The sequence below is a fragment of the Leptopilina heterotoma genome, unplaced genomic scaffold (genome assembly GCF_015476425.1).
Source record: "Leptopilina heterotoma isolate Lh14 unplaced genomic scaffold, ASM1547642v1 Lhet_31, whole genome shotgun sequence".
In the NCBI taxonomy this organism is placed as follows: Eukaryota; Metazoa; Arthropoda; class Insecta; order Hymenoptera; family Figitidae; genus Leptopilina; species Leptopilina heterotoma.
Genome location: NW_025111011.1, coordinates 1829433 through 1851272, shown reverse-complemented (window position 1 = coordinate 1851272; position 21840 = coordinate 1829433). Strand labels below are relative to the sequence as shown.

The 21840-nt window shown below is 21.6% G+C and overlaps 2 protein-coding genes across 8 annotated transcripts in view; one reads left to right on the top strand and one right to left on the bottom strand.

The window, feature by feature from the left end:
- Nucleotides 1–21840, top strand: part of LOC122504672 (disabled homolog 2-interacting protein) — a 239990-nt gene that overhangs the window by 84997 nt on the left and 133153 nt on the right. The gene's annotated exons all lie outside the window — the stretch shown is intronic.
- LOC122504677 overlaps nt 3691–21840 on the bottom strand; it is a 67921-nt gene continuing 49771 nt past the window's right edge. Inside the window, exons 3-4 of the mRNA XM_043615882.1 lie at nt 4074–4155; nt 3691–3997 (exon numbers count right to left, since the gene is read on the bottom strand). Of these exons, the coding sequence (XP_043471817.1) occupies nt 3856–3997; nt 4074–4155 (224 nt within the window). The 3' untranslated portion in view covers nt 3691–3855. The remainder of the gene's footprint in view (nt 3998–4073; nt 4156–21840) is intronic.

Below are 21840 nucleotides of genomic sequence, written 5' to 3'. Positions count from 1 at the left end.
TTATTTATTTTTCAAATATCAAATAAAGGGAAAATTATTCTAAAGGAATATTTTTTTTAATGCTCAGTCTCTAAAATTTGATTTGTGAAAAGTGCAGTAATTCGTAATTTTTGTTTATTTTAGTCTCTTTTTATACGAAAAATTCGTAAATTTGACGATATAATTTGGAGAATTTTAGAGAAACTGCAAATGATTGGAGAAATTCAATTATTTCGAAAAGTAATAAAATTCTTCGCAAAAATTCAATTAAGTTCAAAAATTTTGAAAAGTTTCGTCAAAATTTCAATTATTATCTTTGAATTAAATTCTTAATCTTCAATTAAATTTTTCTCCAAAATTCAATTATTTTCAAAAATTTTAATAACAATCTTGGTAAAATTTCAGTTATTTTCAAAAATTTTCCTCAATAATTCAATGATTGTCAATATTTACTATTCTAATAAAATTTTCTAAAAGAATTCAATTATTTTGAAAAAATGTAATAAAATTCTACCCAAACATTAAATTATTTTCATAAAATAATAAAAATTTCCCAGGAATTCAATTATTATTTACAAATTTTTTATAAATTTTTTCGCAATAATTCAATTATTGTCAAAAAAATAAAATTTTTACAGTCAATTATTTTCGTACACAATAAATTTTTTTTAAGGAATTCAATTTTTTTCATAAATAAATAAAACTCATGGCGGAATTTCAATTATTTTTAATAAAATTTTAATCGAATTTTTCAAAAAATATAATTATTCTTAATAATTTTAATAAAATTCCATACAAAAGAATTCAATTATTTTCAAAAATAATAAAATCTTTCACAGAAATTCAATTCTTTGTAAACATTTTAATAAAATTTTTCGCAATAATTTAATTATTTTCATAAATAATAAAATTCTTCTCAGTAATTTAATTATTTTTTGGAAATTTTAATAAAATTCTTAGCAACTATTCAATTATTTTCAGAAATAATAAAATTCATTGCAAGATTTCAATTTTTTTTTCATACAATTTTAATTTTAATTTTACTGGAATTGCTCGAGAAATGTAATTTATTCTTAAAAATTTAATTTCAATTCCTCGAAGAAATATATTATTTAAAAAAATGTTTTTTAAAATTCTTTGGAAGAATTCAATTATTATCACAAATAAAATTTTTCTCAATAATTCAATTATTTTCATAAATAATAAAATTCTTTGCTGGAATTCAATTATTTTTGAAAATTTTTATCCACTATTCAATTATTTTCATAAATAATAAAATTAATCGAAAGATTTCAATTATTTTTTATATAATTTTACAGGAATTGATCGAGAAATGTAATTGTTCTTAAAAATTTAATTTCAATTTCTCGGAGAAATCGATTGTTTAAAAAAATGTTTTTTTTCAATTCTTTGGAAGAATTCAATTATTTACAAAATTTTAGGATTTTCCACAGGAATTCAATTATTTTCAAATATTTTTATAAAATTGTTCGAAAGAAATTAATAATTTTAAATAGAATTTTAATTAAATTTTTTTGAAATAATTCAATTATTCTTTTAGAATTTAAAAAATTCCTCCCAAGAATTGAATGATTTACGTAAATAATTCTTCGAAAGAATACAATTATTAAAGATAAATAACAAAATTATTCCCGAAAATTCAATTATTTTGAGGCAATTTAATAAAATTCTTTGCGAAATTGAATCATTATTATAAATAACAATATTCATGACAAGAATCCAATTATTTTTAAAAGCAATAAATTTTTTCTTTTAAATTCAATTATTTAAAAAAATTCTAATTAAATCGTTCGCAAGAATTCAATTATTTTCATAAATAATAAAATGCTTTTTAGGAATTCAATTATTTTGAAAAAAAAATTTAATAAAATACCACACAGATATTCAATTATTATATTATATCGTCGAAAGAATTCAATTATTTAAAAATTTGTTTACACAATTCTTTATGAGAATTGAATTTTAAGAAACATTCAATTATTGAATAAATTATTTATTTTTGTATTTAAATAATTGAATTCTAGTAGAATTTTCTCATAAACATTGATTTAAAAACACATTTCAGTTAAAATTTTAAAAAACAACTTTTTTGAAAATTAATTAATTTAAAGAAGAATTCTTAAAAATAATAATTGAATTGAAATGATAATAATAATTTTGAAGAAGATTCGGACTGATTATATTTGAATGATAAAGCTGAGAATTATATTATTTTTATTTAGTAGGACAAGAAAATTCGTGTGAAAAATGTTATTCATAAATCATTTTTCTTTTTCTTTGGACAAAACAAAATGGTATTACACTATATATATTACGAAAGAATGTCATTTACACATTTTCCCTTTTCTTCCTTTTTATTCTCAAGTGATTCATTTTTCTCACGATCGATTGCAATGGGAATGTAAAATATTTCTCCACATTTCAGATAAATTGCAAAAATATACAAGAAAAGATAATCTGTAATAATATAAAATGACTAATACAGTTGGAATTGTTTGGAGAAATTTTTTTTTTTTTATTTTTCAACGAATTCAAAGTAAAATTTTCTTTTGAAACTTTTTATCTTGTCCCAGCGCATTTTTCTTGAAGATAAAAAAAAATAAGATATTGACTCACCAGGGTATTTATTTTTGTTTACGAAATAACGAAGGGCTCAATACGTTTAAATTGTGGAGTGTATAATTTTTTGTTCTTTATAATTACAAATTATGCCATGTGCGCGCCCCTCGTAAAAAAGTATAGCAACGTAAAATTTTCAAAAAATTTTATGTTGCGTGAGAAAAAATTTTTCACTCTTTAAATTTGAATTATGACACTATAATTTAGGAATAAGAGCCAAATATTTTAAATAATAATTATTTTCACAATTATGAATGATTAATTAATAAAATTTAAAATTAAATTATCTTTAATCCTTCTTCTTTTTTTAATTCATTTCTTATAGTAAATAAAAATAGTAAATAAAAAGTAGTAAAAATTGATAGTAATGATGATAAAAATAATAATAATAATAGTAATAATAAAATATACACGTGGGAAAAAAGTAGGGCTTTGGAAGATATTGCATGTTGGTTTATAAGGGGAGTCAAAAGTAGGCGAAAGAGTTGTTCCATAATGTATGAGCTGTTCCCGTGGGCTCGTTATTATTTAAGGACAAGGTATTACATACAAGACTGCGAAGAGGCGAATTCTTATTATTTATTCATCACTTTGCACCGTTTCTTCATCAATTTAAGAAGAAGACGAAGAAAGAAAGAAAAAATAAATCCGAGCGAAAAAATGCGTCTCTTTTATCGAAGGGCGGACTTTTAAAACAGTCTATTGAAATTTAAATCTGAATTTTAAAGAAATGCGTAGAATCGAAAAATAACAAAGTGAAAATTAAATATTTATTTATATTTGAAAATTTATTTACCCATTTTTTTTAGGATCAAATTGAGACAAAGAAACGTATCAAAATTGTTCGCAACAATTTTGATACGTTTTTTTTTGTCTCAATTTGATGTCCTTAGAAAAATTGTGCATATGAAAATGAAATGAAATAAAAATATAAAATAAATATAAATAATATAAAATAAATAAAAAATGAAAATGCAACTGAAACGAGAATATGAAAACTGAAAATATTTTTTCAAAAAGACTTGAAATAATGACCTGATGGGAAAAGATAATAATTGTTGGACGACACTTTCTACTATTATTAGTATAAAGATTGTCTATCGACTTAAATAGCTTTTCGTTGGAATTTCGTCCAGCAAACCGTGACTAAAAAAAATCATTTGACAATTATTATGTCAGACACGAAAATAGGAATACGTTAATTACAATGGTCTGAGTGCGAAAATACGACGAGAATTAAAAGAAGGAAGTTTTATTGCGTTCAACCGTTCTTGTTTCCGTTCGAATATAACGGGATCCGATTTGCGAATACTGAATACCGATTTTTCCCTCCATCTCCATTGTGGCTCTCTTTCTTTCTCTCTCGGCTCCCCTTTTCCTGTTTTTTTAAATAATTTATATAACAATGAGAATTCGTTTCTTTATAAGCATTCCTTCAAAAATATTATACATACTTTTCCCAACCGGAAAATTCCTGAGATATTGTTTCATTTCCAATGTTGTAATTTCTCTTTTTCTCATTCTCCTTTTTTTCCCCTGGAAAAAAAAAATTTGTTAATTGAATAGGAAAATGTCTTTTTAATTTCTTGCAAAATGGCAAATTGAAGTGAATTCAAATTTAAATTCCTTTTTAATATTTATTTGGAGTGTTCACCAAATCACCAGGTTCATAAAATTAGTCAAAAAATTTATAAAATCGTAAAAAAAATCGTCAGAAATAATAGTAAAATTATTATACGAACAGATTAAGATTTAATATGGAGACGTTATTCTCCACCTGCGAACGCCAAGGTCACCGCTAGATGGCACTTCACAATTCTTGGAATTTTCACTGCCATCTGGTGGCGACCTTGGCGTTCTCAAGTGGAGAAATTAAATCACCATTTTATCAAGAAATTTTTTTCAATTAAAAAATGTTATTTTACATAATATGCGACTATTTGCAACAATTACAAATTTACACTACTTGAAATCCGTTAATAATTAAAATAAAGAAAATTCAATTATTTTCAAATTTTTCTTTCAATTTTTTGCAAGTTTTCAATTATTTTTACAAATGTAATGTAATGAAATTATTTCCGTAAATAATGAAATTTTTACTAGAATTCAATTATTTACAAATTTTTTTTATAAATTTCTTCGTAATAATTCAATTATTTTCATAAACAATAAAATCATTACAGGGATTCAATTATTTTCGTACATAATGAAATTTTTACTGGAATTCAATTATTTAAAATTCAATTTTCATAAACTTTTTTTGGAAAAAATCAATTATTTAGAATATTTTAATAAAATTCTTTGAAAGAAATTAATTATTAACAGAAGTTTTAGAGAAATTTTGTTTATAAGAATTTAATTATTTACAATACAATATTTTTAATAAATTTCTCGAAAGTATTATTATTTATTTTCATAAATAGAATAAAATTTATGGCATAAGAATTTAATTATTTTTAATACTGGTTTATTAAAATTAATCAAAATAATTCAAAAGTAATATTTTTAATTTTAATAACATTTTTGGAAAGAATTTAATTATTTTCAAAGAATTTAATAAAATTTTTTTAAAAATTCATTTATAGAATTATTTTTAAAAATTTAATAAAATTTTTTCAAAAATTCCATTATAGAATTATTTTTAAAAATTTAAATAAAATTCTTCGACAGAATTCAACTATTTTTATAAATTATAAAATTTTCTATAGAAATTCAATTATTTAAAAAAACTTTAATATTTAGCGTATGAATTCCATTATTTTTTATACAATTTTAATTAAATTATTTAATATAATTCAATTATTTTGCAGAACATTTAATACAATTTTTTCAAAAATTCAATTATTTTCACAAATAATAGAATTTTTCTCGGAAATTCAATTATTTAAAAAAATTTTAATAAAATTTGTTGCAATAATTTAATTATTTTTAATACAATTTTAATTAAATTATTTTAATTAATTCAATTATTTTGCATAACATTTAATACAATTTTTTCAAAAATTCAATTATTTTCACAAATAATAGAATTTTTCTCAGAAATTCAATTATTTAAAAAAAATTTAATAAAATTTGTTGCAATAATTCATTTATTTAAAAAATTTTTAATAAAATTTGTTGCAATAATTAAATTAAAAAAAAATTAATTAAATTTGGTGCAATAATTCAATTATTTTTATAAAATAATAAAAATTTTACAGGAATTTAATTTAGGAAAATACAGAATAAAATTTTTGTGATTTTTCTAAACCGAATAAAAAGTGTTTTTTTAGTCGTCAAATTATTTTTTTTTATTTTTACTCCTTTTTTTTAGTCTTAAAGTTATTTATACTAATTTAATTAGTGAAATTTGACAATTCTTTTTGATATTTATTTTCTTATTGAGAATTAGTAATTTTTTAGTAACAGTTGTATTTTTTATTAAAACTTGAAGCAAAAAGTCAGCTACGATTTTACTAATAATTAGTTATTTTTTACTAATTCAGATTTATACAGTATTATTAATAATTATAATGTAAATTAATATTAATTTAAATTACTGATTGACTTTTTGCTTTTGATTTAGTAAATTTTACTAATAAATTAGTAGAAATTACAATCTATTAGTAAGATTTACTAATTTACTCTTAGTAAACCTTATTAATAGTAAATTTTACTAACAAATTAGTAGAAATTACTATTTATTAGTAGAAATTACAATTTATTGGTAAGATTCACTAATTTACTATTAGTAAATCTTACTAATAGTAAATTTTACTAATAAATTAATAGTAATTACTGTTTATTAGTAAAATTTACAAATTCCAAAGCAAAAAGTCATTCACTAATTCAATTTAGTAAATATATTTACTAATTCAAATTTACAGAGAGGGAAATCAGATAAAAAAAAGGGTTTTTGTTTTCCTCATCCAAATCTAAACTAATGAGCGTATAAATCGAGTACATTGTTAAACAATCATAATGAAGTGAAAATATGTGCAAGCAGTTAGTGAGGTACTTTCCGTGAATCTCGATATTATAATATCTTTTATTTAAACTTTTTCTTCTTCTCCTTTTTTTTTCTTGCGTTCGAATAGCGTGCGCGTATGAAAGTTTTCGATGCTTGGTTGATCTTTAGTGCATATAGAGTTATTAGTTGGGAGCATGCAGCGTATAAATGAGGCTTTCACGGTTGTTTTTCTTTTGAGAAATAAATACTTGCGGGTTGAGGCCACGCGACAAGAGAGCAAGAGAGAGAGAGAGAAAGAAAATCCCATTCCAATCAGAGAGATACATTAATGTGTCCTGTCTCTCGAATCCTTTCGATCGGGTCGTGGACCTTCATCAAGATTTTCAGGGACCTACTTATATGCACTGAGAACCAGCATCTCCATAGAAAACACGAGGCACCTGCCTCGCCACTCTCTGCTACACCGGACCCAAACGAAAATACTCTACACTCCCCTCGACCATACTTCCCAACGTTTTCAAAATAATTAAATAACCCACGTTTATGCTGCAACTTCAGTTGCAATAAAAAAAGATTTTTTATTTTATCACAATATAATTTTAAGTCTCATATAAAAAAAATTGAATTGCAAAGTTTCTCAATGTTAAATTTAAGTTTTTAATTTTTATTGTACTCAGTAATTTTTTAAAATATCTTTGAAAAATATTTCATTCATTTGAAGGTTCAAAACTTGTGGATCATTCATTGTAACTATAGAGAATTTTAACAACCTTTGGCTATGATTACCAACTCTCTAATTTTGAATTAAAAAATATTTTGACTTTTTGCTTTTGAATTACAGGCTTCAGCCACTAAAAAGCTACTATTTCCGTTTTTTTTTTTTAGAATGTCCACTACTTTAAATTCGCTAATATTAGAAATCAAAAAACTGTTCTCAAAAATTATAATCTAATTCTTTAAATCGATTCAATTATTTTCAAAAGATATTCGAAATTCAATTTTATTTTCAATATCTAGTATTTTCATGAAATTTCGCAAAACAATTGAATTATTTTTAAAAAATTGATAAAATTAATCCAAAAATTCAATTATTTTCATAAATTAATAAAATTTCGACAGGAGTTCAATTAATTTAGAATGGCATTTCCAAAAAAATTTCGAAAAAATCAATTATTTAACAAAATTTTTATACAATTCTTCACAATAATTAAATTACTTTCACTAATAATAACATTTTTCATGAAAATCCAATTATTTAAAAGAAAATTTTTAATAAAATAATTCTAAGCAAGAATTCAATTACTTTCATAAATAATAAAACTCATCGAAGAATTTCAATTATTTTTAATATTATTTTACATTAATTAATAGAAAAATTCAATTCTTTTCACAAATAACATTTTCTACAAGAATTCAATTATTTAAAATAAAATTAAAAAAAAATTTTTTAAATAAATTTTTTATGAATAATTTAATTATTTTCAAAAATAATAAAATCTTTCACAGAAATTTAATTCTTTTTAAACATTTTAATAAAATTTTTTGCAATAATTCAATTATTTTCATGAATAATGAAATTCTACTCAGGCATTAAATTATTTTTTATAATTTTAATAAAATTCTTAGCATCTATACAATTTTTTTCATAAATAATAAAATTCATCGCAAGATTTCAATTATTTTTTATACAAATTTACAGGAATTGCTCAAGAAATTTAATTTATTCTTAAAAATTTAATTTTAATTCCTCGAAGAAATTAATTATTTAAAAAAATGTTTTTTCAAAATTCTTTGTAAGAATTCAATTATTTTCATAAATAATAAAATTTTTCGCAATAATTCAATTATTCTCATTAGTAATAAAATTCTTCGCAGGAATTCGATTATTTTTGAAAATTTTAATAACATTCTTATAGCGCGACTATTCAATTATTTTCATAAATAATAAAATTCATCGCAGGATTTCACTTATTTTTTATACAATTTTACAGAAATTGATAATTAAAAAATTCTTTGGAAAAATTCAATTATTTACAAAAGTATTAGAATTTTTTACAGGAATTTAATTATTTTATAAATAATTTTAATTACATTATTTTGAGATAATTTAATTATTCTTTTAGATTTTAATTAAGATCTTCTCCAGAATTCAATTATTTACATAAATAATTCTTCGAAACAATTCAATTATGTCGCGATAATAAATAATAAATTATTCCCGAAAATTAAATTATTTTGAGGCAATTTAATAAAAGATCCTAAAGTTCTGAACGTTCAAATGAACGAAATTTATTTATTTTTTCTACAAATTAAATTTTTATTGCAATTTATTATTTTGTGCCATTGTCCAAAAAATTAATTTTTGAGTTCCTAAACGTAAAATTTCAGTTTTTTAATTTTTTTGTAATTAGTAATTTATAAAAATATCTGCAATAAAAAATATTTCGTTCATTTGAACGTTCCAAATTTGGGGATCATTTTAATGAAATTCTTTGCAAAATTCAATTATTATCATAAATAACAATATTCATGACAAGAATTCAATTATTTTTAAAAGTAATAAATTTCTTCTTGGAAATTTAATTATTTTAATAAATTCTAATAAAATCGTTCACAAGAATTCAATTATTTTAATAAATATTAGAATTTTTTACAGGAATTCAATTATTTTCAAAACAATTTAACAAAATACCACACAGACATTTAGTTATTGTCAAAAATTTTAGTAGAATTCTTTGTATAATTATTTTTAAAAACTTTTTACATTTCAATGATTTTCAATTTCTACCATTTTCATGAAATTTCCAAACAGAATTGAATTCTTTTAAAATTTTTTTGTAAAAACCTTCAGAAGAATTCAATTATTTTCATGAATAATAAAAATGTCTCGCAGGAAATCATTTATTTAAATTAGAATTTGCATAAAATTAGTCTAAAGAAATCAATTTTTCAAAAATTTTTATAAAATTCTTCGCACGAATTAAATTATTTTTATAAATATTTAAATTCTTTCATGGATAATGAAATTCGTTGCAGAAATTGAATATATTACCAGGATAAGAAAGAAGTAAATATTTTTTGATGAAAATTAGGGGGAAAAATCAGGAAAATAAAATATAGAATGGAATTATTGTCGGTTTTGTCAAGTTCCTAAAATGAGTTTTTTTTGGTCGTCAAGTTTAATTGTTCGATGGCTTCTATTTACTATACTTTTTTTAGTTTGAAAGCTACTTTTTTAAAATTAATTATCGAGTGCAAAGTCTGAAATTAGCAAATTTTACTAATAAATTAGTAGAAATTACCATTTGCTAGTAAAATTTACTAATTCAAAAGCAACAAGTCAAAATATTTTTAGTAATTAAAATTCAGAGAGTATTTACAACTACCAGTAGTAATCACTAATTTATTTAACTACTGGTAGTTAAAAAGGACTGGTACAGTTAAAATAATTGGATTTAAAATAGATATTTACAAATAGTTTTTTTGTTAAAATAATCAATATTTTTAAAATACTTGTTAGTTAAAAATTTCATAAGTTACAAATATAGTTGTAACTTATGGCTTATTGGCAAAAATATTTTTTAACTACATACCACTATAGTGGTAGTTAAAAAATATTTTGCCAATTGTTTTTTGAACCTAAAAGAACTTTTCAATTTTTCAAAAATATGAATGGCTCTAGTAGAAAAAAAAATGTTAAGAGGGTTACGTATTGGATTGCATCGAATTGCATAGGCGAGAGCTGCGAAACAAGAGTGTTATTCAGTCTACAAAGCGAGCGCGGCTTTTTTTCTCTTTCAAAAAAACCAAGGGGTTCCTTCTATTATATGTCTTTCATAAACGAGCCAAGAAAATACCTTTTCATCGCTTCCTTACAATTCTTCTTTTCTCACACTGCACTCCCCCCTTACCCCCCACCTCACTCTCTTTACCTATTTATCTTTATCTATCTCTATCTCTGTCATTTACTGTATATACATATTCTTTAAGAGCACTTTCAAGACATTCACACACACAAAAAAAAAGAAAGAAAAGGGAAAGAGAAAATAGAAAAGGAATAAGAAGAAGACTTATGATCCAAAAGATTTTAATACTTAAATTTATGATCTGTAAATTTCTCTATTCCCAACAGATCATTATTCATATTCACACCTTGTTGTAAAAAGAAAATAATTATTTTACAAGTGTGGTGACAATTATTTTTCTTCTCCAAACAACGATTTTAATTTTTAATATATTTAATCACAATTGAAAAATGAATATTTCTGAAAGAAGATTAAATGACTAAAAAAAAAGGTTTTTGAATCATATACATAATTGTATATGAGAATAAATACATATATGGTATTTATTTATAAAATTCTTTCTATAGAGAAAGTTAAAAGTTAATCTTTTAAAGAAGAAAAAACCTTTTCTTTTAAGAGAGAAAATCTTTCAAAATGTAATTTAAAAGAAATATTTTCCATAGAGCTTTCTTTTTCTCTTTTTCTCCCTTCTCTTTGTAACCAGTCTTTCCTTTTCGGTTTCTTTAAAAGTTTAAATCAACCTTTTTTTTAAAGTTAGGAACGAAAAAAAACAAGGAAGGAGAAAAAAATTACCGTGAAAAGCAAGTTTGGTTCTTTCAAACAACATGAGGATATAAATTGCCATTGAATCAGATTCCTGATTGGTTCAGACTGCAGTTGCTGAGCAGTTCACAAGAAACTGATTCTATCACGTGCCTCGAATCCTTCTCTCATGTTTATAATACTCACAATCAGCAGCGTCTTTGCGCACTATTTGCCTTTCAAAAAAATTACAAAGAAAAAAAATAAATTCTGTCGATATTCGATTTTTTAAACGTGTTTGCAAAAAAAAAAATTTTGTCAACTTCGACAATTTTTCTGCAGATATCAAATTGAGACGATAAACGAATCAAAAATGTTGCGATGCAACATTTTTGATTCGTTTATTGTCTCAATTTGATATCTGCAGAAAAATATGCTATTGATTTCTGGAAAAAATGTTTTTCCTTAAAAAGATTGTGAAAATCTACAAAAATTTAAGAAAAATTATCAAAAAGATTCTAATGAATATGTTTTCCCAAAAAAATTAATTGATATAATTTTTTTCCTGACTTTTTCCTAATTATCATAAAAAAAAATTTACTTCTTTTTTATCCTACTAATAAATTGAATTCCTGCAACAAATTTTATAATTCATGAAAGAATTTAAATATTTATAAAAATAATTTAATCCTTGCGAAGAATTTTATAAAAATTTTTGAAAAATTGATTTCTTTAGACTAATAATTTTATGCAAATTCTAATTTAAATAAATGATTTCCTGAGACATTTTTATCATTCATGAAAATAATTGAATTCTTATGAAGATTTTTACAAAAAAATTTTAAAAGAATTCAATTCTGTTTGGAAATTTCATGAAAATAGTATAGAAATTGGTTTAAAAATAATTAAATTTTACAAAGAATTCTATTAAAATTTTTGACAATAATTGAATGTCTGTGTGGTATTTTGTTAAATTTTTTTTGAAAATAATTGAATTCCTAAAAAGCATTTTATTATTTATGAAAATAATTGAATTCTTACGAACGATTTTATTAGAATTTTTTTAAATAATTGAATTTCCAAGAAGAAATTTATTACTTTTCAAAAGAATTGAATTCTTGTGATGAATATTGTTATTTATTAAAATAATTGAATTTTGAAAAGAATTTAATAAAAATGCCTCAAAATAATTGAATTTTCGGGAAAAATTTTGTTATCCATCGATATTATTGAATTTTTTCAAAGAATTATTTATGTAAATAATATTTGAATTCTTGCAAACTATTTTATTGGAATTTTTTAAAATAATTGAATTTTCAAGAAGAAATTTATTACTTTTAAAAATAATTGAATTCTTGTCATGAATATTGTTATTTATGATAATAATTGAATTTTGCAAAGAATTTTATTAAATTGCCTCAAAATAATTGAATTTTCGGAAATAATTTTGTTATTTATAGAAATAATTGATTTTTTTCGAAGAATTTTACTAAAATATTTGAAAATAATTAAATTCCTGGGCAAAATTCTAATACTTTTGTTAATAATTGAATTCTTCCAAAGAATTTAAAAAAAAACATTATTTAAATAATTGATTTCTTCGAGGAATTGAAATTAAATTTATAAGAATAATTACATTTCTCGAGCAATTCTTGTAAAATGATATTATTTATGAAAATAATTGAATAGTTGCTAAGAATTTTATTAAAATTTTCAAAAATAATTGAATTTCAGCGAAGAATTTTATTATTTATGAAAATAATTGAATTACTGCGAAACTTTTTATTTGTGGAAATAATTGAATTCTTTTAAAGAATTTTAAAAAAATATTTTTTTAAAATAATAAATTTTATTAAAGTGTTTAAAAAGAATTGAATTTCTGCGAAAAATTTTGTTATTTTTGAAAATAATTAAATTTTGCAAACAATTTTATTAAAATGCCTCAAAATAATTGAATTTTCGGAAATAATTTTGTTATTTATCGAAATAATTGAATTGTTTCGAAGAATTATTCATGTAAATAATTGAATTCTTGCAAAGAATTTTATTAAAATCTAAAAGAATAATTGAATTATTTTAAAAAAGTTTAATTTAAATTGTATTTAATATAATTGATTTCTTTCGAACAATTTTATTGAAATATTTGAAAATAATTCAATTCCTGTGAATTCTTCCAAAGAATTAAAAAAAACATTTTTTGAAATTATTGATTTCTTCGAGGAATTGAAATTAAATTTTTAAGAACAATTACATTTTTGGAGCAATTCCTGTAAAATTGTATTAAGGGCGTTTTTGTAACATTTATGTCATCACACATTGTGCAAAGGTATATGTATTCTCAAAACTGTGACGTCATAAAGGTTCAAATGCCCTTAAAAATAATTGAAATTCTGCAATAAATTTTATTATTTTGTAAAAATAATTGAATAGTTGCAAAGAATTTTATTAAAATTTTCAAAAATAATAAAATTCATGACAAGAATTTTATTATTTATGAAAATAATTGAATTAGGTTGCGAAAATTTTTTTTCAGATGTTTAAAAAGAATTTAATTTTTGCTTAGAATTTTATCAAAAATTGTTTTAAAAAATTGAATTTTCATAAAAAATTTTATTATTAGTGAAAGTAGAGTTTTATAAAGAAATTTTGTTAAATAATTGACTTTTTCGAATTTTTTTAAAAATGCTATTCTAAATTAATTGAATTCCTGTGAAAATTTTATTATTTATGAAAATAATTGAATTTTGGATGAATTTTATCTATGTTGGTTGTTGGTAGTTAAAACCATTGTCAGTTAATGTATAAAGTATACTATACCAACTATAGTTGGTAGTAGTAGTTAATAGTAATTAATAATAGCAGCTAAAATAATAATTAGAAGCTTTTGTTAATATTAATATTAATAGTATTTTTAACTATTCAATGCTATCTTAAGTTTAAACAATCAGTTTAAATAATCATTAGTTTAAACTATCATAAGTTTATACAATCATTAGTTTAAACTATCATAAGTTTATACAATCATTAGTTTAAACTATCATAAGTTTAAACCATCATTAGTTCGAACTACCATTAGTCATACAACTGCCACTGGTTACATCTCCCATTTTTTTCCCAATGATCATCACTTCCGAATAACAATACTCTTTGCAGCAATTATCTCAACATTGTCAATTCCATTTTTCTTTTCATCTTCATTTATAAAATTATTCCAATAACCCACTTTTACAATTTTATTCTCCTCTCCTCGTTCAAATTAAAAAAACCCAACTCTCAAGCATTTAATTCACACGAGAAAACGTGAAATCAAATTATCATGCTGCATCATTTTTCACGCAGGATACAAATCATCTGGAAATGAGATGTTACACATCTGTTATCAATTTTCCATATGTACGTCCGTTGAGATCCATCATGATAATTCAATGATTCTTTATAGGAATACAATCTACCGTTACGAAATTCCTCAACGAATTATTTCATTATCGGCCGTATTTAATCGCAATTTTTTCGCGATTACCGTTTTTTTTTTAGTGACATACATCTCTATATCAAAACGACGCTTCCGTAAAAGAGGAAAAATTCGACAAAAGATTTTTCGAGGGGGAAAAAGAAAGTATGTTTTTAGGGATATTGTGCGTGTGCGTGATTAAAACAGATGCGCTACTCCTTTTATAAATGTTTCGATTCATTTTTTTCCTTTCTTTTTTCTTGTTTTTTTTTTTTTTTTTGAGAAAAGAGTGTATAAATATATAGTATACAAGGAAGGAAGGGAGGAGGTGTTCAATCATTGTATTAAATTGGTACGACAAGTTTTTTTGGGGGAAAAAAGAATAAGATTCTGTATAGAAAAAAGGGTTATTTTTGAAATCTGTATGCTTAACATTTGTATTTATTGTCTGAGTATTTTTTTCGATAATTATTGAAATTATTATTGAATTATTATTATTGAAATTATTATTGAAATAAGAAAACAAGTTGTATATTAAAGAATTTTTTAAAACTTTTGTTTAATAACAATTTTAACCAATTTTTGATTCTAATTGCAATGAAAAAAAATTTATTTGATTCAAATATAATTATTGCTTCAAATATGATTTAAGATTAAGTGAAAATTATTTGAATCAAATAATTTTTTTTTCAGTGTGGAAAATAAAGTCGAAAATGTTTTATTTGCTGGAAGATATAATTTTTATTTGAATTGAAATTGATTTCTAATTCTTCGGTCTGTATATATGTAACTGCGATTATATATAGTTAGGAGTATAAAATCAGCATAAAGAGATTCCAGGCCGCGTTTAAATCTAATATGTAGGCCTCTCATTATAAATTGCGCTTTCACAGAATGACAGAATATGATCATGATCATCATCATCAATATTGGCTAATTAATGCTGATTCTATCCAGCAATAATAAATTTTAATTGCACTTCTTTTAGTTCCTATTTATCTAGGCAAAATTGCCCATCATGAATGTCTCTCCTTTCTCCACTCTTTTATGATTCGCAATTTTTCATAACTAACAAAACGTACAATTACCGTTTCGAATGGAGAGAAATAATTTTTTTTTCTAGTTATAAAAATATTAAAATAAAATAACAAGAATAAAAGAAAACTAAAATAAAATAACAAAAATGAAAAAACTAAACAGGATTGCCACAGGTCAGGGAAATCAGGGAAAAGTCAGGGATTTTTATTAAAAGTACTGAAAAAATTTAATTTTTGTAATTCATAAAAAAATTCTGATTTTTAGTGTCAATTTTTGTTTGCCTCATAAACTATGAAACTACCACGAATTCTAATACAAAACCTTCAAAATCTTTTTCTATTTCTGACCAGAATGAATTTTTTAATATTATTTAATTATTTCAAAAGTTTTAATGCAATTATTTTGATAAATAACAAGATTCTTCACAAAGATTTTATTTTTAGGAATTTCAAAAAAAAGTTTTTGCAAAATTCAATTATTTTGATAAATAACAACATTCATCACAAGAATTCAATTATTTTCAAAAGTAATAAAATTCTTCGAAGAAAATCAATTAATTTTAAAAATTTTAACGAATATTTCGTCAAGAATTCAATTATCTTTATAAATAGCAAATTTTTTTGCGAAAAATTCAATTATTTTCAAAAAATTTAAATCAAATTCTTTGTAAAATTTCAATTATTTTTAAAAGTTTTTTGCATTTCAATAATTTTCAATATTCACTATTTTCATAAAATGTATCAAAAAATTTAATTATTGGAAAAAATTTTTGATAAAATTCTACGATAACATTTAATTATTTTCATAAATAATAAAATTTTATTTTGGAATTCAATTATTTTCATGACAATTCGAAATATTTTTAATACAATTTTAAATAAATTCCTCGAAAAATTCAGTTATTCTTAAAAATTTTTTATTAAAACTTGACGCAAGAATTCAAATTTTATAAACATTCAATTATTCAATAAAATATTAAAATTCGTTGCAATGATTCAATTATTTTCATAATTTACTTTTAATTCGTCTCAGGAAATCAATTATTTAAAAATTTTTTTTAACTAATTCTGCAAAAGAATTTAATTATCTTGTTAAACAACAAAATTCTCCCCATAAAATGAATTATTTAAAGGAATTTTAATAAAATTCTTTTCCAAAATTCAATTATTTACATAAATATCAAAATTTATCACAAGAATTCAATTATTTTAAAAAATAATAAAATTCTTCAGAGAAATTCAATTATTTTTAAAAATCTTAAGGACTATTTCGTCAAGAATTCAATTATTTTTATAAATAGCAAAATTTTTCGCCAAAAATTCAATTATTTTCAAAAAAATTAAGTAAAATTCTTTGCAAAATTTCAATTATTCTTAAAAGTTTTTCGCATTTCAATAATTTTTAATATTCAATAAAATTTCTCAAAAAATTTAATTACTGGAAAAATTTTTTGATAATATAATTCTACGAAAACATTTCATTATTTTCATAAATAATAAAATTTTATTTAGGAAATCAATTATTTTCACGACAAAATTTGAAATATTTTTAAAACAATTTTAAATATATTCCTCGAAAGATGCAGTTATTTTTAAAAATTTTATTAAAGCTTGACGAAAGAATTCAAATTTAATAAACATTCAATTGTTCAATAAAATATTAAAATTATTTTCCAAAATTCAATTATTTTCCCAAATATCAAAATTTATCACAAGAATTCAATTTTTTTTGAAAAGTAATAAAATACTTTGCAGAAATTAAATTATTTTCAAAATTTTTTTAAATTCTTGTTAAATAATTAAATTAAATTTATAAATAGGTAGCGAAATTCTTCTCAAAAATTAAGTTATTGTCAAAAATTTTAATAAACTTCTTGTCAAAACTTCAATTATTAAAAAAAAAAATTAAATGAAATTCATCACATGAATTCAATTATTTTCATAAATTATTAATAAAATTCTTCTGTGGAATTCAATTATTTTTATAAATTTTCATAAAATTCTTAAAAAAGATTTCAATTATTTTGAAAAATTGTTATAAAATTCAATTATTTCCATAAATTATTTATTTTTGTATTTAAATAATTGAATTCTCGTAGAATTTTCTAATAAAATTTGATTTAAAAATTAATTTCAGTTAAAATTTTAAATAATAATTTAATATTAAGAGTATTTTAGCATGGATTTTTAGAAATAATTAAATTTTGAAAAGGTTTCAAATTCAAATCCTTGAAACTCTAAATTTTTCGTTCTTTTAAATAATAATTGATTTAAAGAAGAATTTTAGTTAAAAATTCTAGAAAATAATAATTGAATTTAAATTATGAAAATAAGTTCGAAGAAGTTATGAGTAACAATATTCTTATATAAAATAATAATTTTATTCCTGGTTTATTATCGTTAATTATTATTATAAAAACATGAAGAAATCGATTGCTCCGAGTCGAAGACTCGGAGTGATCGGTTTCTTCATGTTTTTAATAATATTCTTAGAAGTTATTAAATTTCAAAAGATTTGAATTTGAAATTTTTGAAAATCTTAATTTCAATGGAAAAATAATAATGATTAAATAATTATAATAAATAAAACAATTGTTTTCGAATTATTTTACAATTAAAGAAATTCGCAAATATTCGAAAATTTTTTTGAGCTTTTAATCATTTTCAGAGTGAATCAGAATATTCTTTAGTGTCAGGGAAAAAGTGAAAATTCTGTCTGTAAATCAGGGAAAAGTCAGGGAAAAACAAAGTTACATTTTTGTGGCAACCCTGATAAAATAAAGAAACAAAAATGAAAAAAAAACTAAAACAAAAACGAAAATGAAAAAAAAACTAAAATGAAAAAGAGAAAGAAAATATCTTTAATAAAAACACAAAAATAAAAAAACTAAGATTGAATAATAAATAAAAATAACGAGAAAAAAGCAGAAAATAAAGAACTGAAATAAAAAAAAAAAAATTTTTTCCCATTTTCCAGTAGAGAGGAACTTTTAAAAACTAAAATTGAAATAGTCGTAATTTTCCAGATTGTCATTTCCAATTTGTAAACTTGACATTTTCATTCAGACATTTCTTTTCTTGCAACATGTTCTTGTGAACATTGTGTGAGTCATTATCATTAAATTTCCACCCCCAAGTGAAAATGCATTTTTTCTCCCGACAAAATTCTTTCTATATTTTTCCTGAAATTCGCTGACTTGCGGATAAATTTCGCAGTTGGATACGAATGCAATGAATCAAGTTTTGTGCTGAAGGACAATGCAAACATCAATCTATGACTGTACCTGCGGGCGGAACTATAATTCTGGGGATTTAGGGCACGTGGTAAATGTCACACCTGGATTTATAGGATGCATACATATATATATATAGATTTCCTCCCTCCTACAAAATCAAAAATCAAACCATCATTACTATATTCCAGTGACAATGTTGTCAGTGCGAAAGGACCGAATGAATTATTGCCGCGTTTAGTCAAATGTGTATAAAATCCTGCCATATTTTCCAATTTCGATAGAGTATTCTATACTTAATAGGATTTTTATTTCTATTTATTTATAGAAAACGGATTTGTTTTTTATTTCGACAGGGGGAATTTGGGTCAATTCCTATTCTTATAGCCATACGTCTGTATTTTCTATTTTTTCAAAAATTAATCCACAATATTAATTAATTAAAAATTAAAAGAAAAAAAAGAAATTAAAAATTTTCAGAAGGTTTGAATTTAAAATTTTTGAAAATCTTAAATCTTATGGAAAAATTATAATGACTAATTATTTAATTTTGGAAAATATAAATGTAGTTTTAAAAACCGTTTTTTAACCTGGAAAACCAGGAAAAGTCAGGGAAATTTCTTTTTTTTCCCCTTTTTCTTTTTTGAAAGCGTGGCAACCCTCGTTTGGCGAAAAAGCATTTTTTTTTTCGGAAATTTAAAAAAAATGTGACGGAATATATTTAATTGATGGAAATCACAAATACTGTGTTCTGTTATTTCAGATGGTTCCAGAGTTTTAGAGTAAAGAGTCATTAGATTATTTACAAGAACAGGGAGAACCCTGCTCTTTCAATTTTTTTTTTCAAGTTTACCAAACTCGAAGCAGATTCACCCCACATCAAAATTCCATAGTGTATATAATATCGGCATTTACGCTATAAATAGGGTTCTAATAGATCCACCCCAAAAAGCACAAGTTTGTCTAATATTATCTAATATAAAAAAGGAAAAAAAACCCGAAGCTGGAACTGTCTACGCGAGTGATCAATTGGTTTACATAGACAAGGCACGTGTTTATTCTTTTCAGTGAAGCGTGTAAGTAAATCCTCTGTATAGTCAAAAGATGCTTCCTTCATTCAAAATACAATTCAACTCTTCATTTTTTTGTTTTATTAAATAAATATAGTGGTATTTTTTTTTTATTGTGAAATATTGCTTATTTGGTAATTAATACCCAAAAATGGAAGTCTAACGTTTAGATTGACGTTTTTTTGTATTTTTTTTTTATATTTTTACAACTTTTCGGTTATTTTACATTTCCATAGTTAAAATTCTTTGCAAAACCCTAAAAAATAATTTTAAAGTATAATCAAACGAAAATAGGGTAGAGGGCCAGTTTTTATGTAAAATCACTTTTGAATTTTTTTTTACAATGTAATTTTAAAATAATAATCTATTTTGGTGTTATTTTTAACTATGAATGAAATTTTACTTTAAATAAAACACCAAAGTCAACGATTTGTAAAAAATCAACGAATTTAGCTTCTCCAGGGAGAATAATAAGTTAATAAGTTAGTTAGTAAGTTAGTTAGTAACTTACTAACGAACTTAGTAAAATTGTTACTAAATTCAATTGTGTTCAAAAATTTAAAAAAATATTCGTGAAAATTTCAATTCTCTTTATAAATAATAAAATTCTTCTCTGATAATATTCAATTATTTTACAAAATTTAAATCAACTTCTTGTCAAAATTTCAATTATTTTCAAAAGTTTTCTAAAATTCAATGATTTTCAATATTTATTTTCAAAAATAATGAAACTCGCATGGAAGCATTTCAATTATTTTTAATACTATTTTAAATTAATTAATAGAAAAATTCAATTATTTTCACAAATAAAATTTTCCACAAGAATTCAATTATTTAAAATAAAATTTTTATAATATTTATTATATTTCGAAAACATTAATTATTTAAGACTATGTTTATAAAATTCTTATAAAGAATTCAATTATTTTCAAAAATAATAAAATTTTTCACAGAAATTCAATTCTTTCTAAACATTTTAATAAAATTTTTCGCAATAATTCAATTATTTTCATATGAATAATAAAATTCTACTCAGGAATTCAATTATTTTTTAAAATTTTAATAAAATTCTTAGCATCCATACAATTATTTTCATAAATAATAAAATTCATCGCAAGATTTCAATTATTTTTTAAACAAATTTACAGGAATTGCTCGAGAAATGTAATTTATTCTTAAAAATTTAATTTTAATTCCTCGAAGAAATTAATTATTTAAAAAAATGTTTTTTCAAAATTCTTTGGAAGAATTCAATTATTTTCATAAATAATAAAATTTTTCGCAATAATTCAATTATTCTCATAAGTAATAAAATTCTTCGCAGGAATTCAATTATTTTTGAAAATTTTAATAACATTCTTATAGCGACTATTCAATTATTTTCATAAATAATAAAATTCATCGCAGGATTTCACTTATTTTTTATACAATTTTACAGAAATTGATAATTAAAAAATTCTTTGGAAAAATTCAATTATTTACAAAAATATGAGACTTTTTCACAGGAATTTAATTATTTTATATATAATTTTAATTATATTATTTTGAAATAATTCAATTATTCTTTTAGATTTTAATAAAATTCTTCCCAAGAATTGAATTATTTACATAAATAATTAATAAATAATTAATAAATAATTCTTCGAAACAATTCAATTATGTCGATAATAAATAACAAATTATTCCCGTAAATTCAATTATTTTGAGTCAATTTAATAAAATTCTTTGCAAAATTCAATTATTTTCATAAATAATAAAATTCTTTACAGGAATTCAATTATTTTTGAAAATTTTATTAAAATTCTTAGCAATTATTCAATTATTTTCATAAATAATAAAAATTTTTACAGGAATTCAATTATTTACAAATTTTTTTTTATAAATTTCTTCGCAATAATTTAATTATTTTCATAAATAATAACATTTTTACAGGG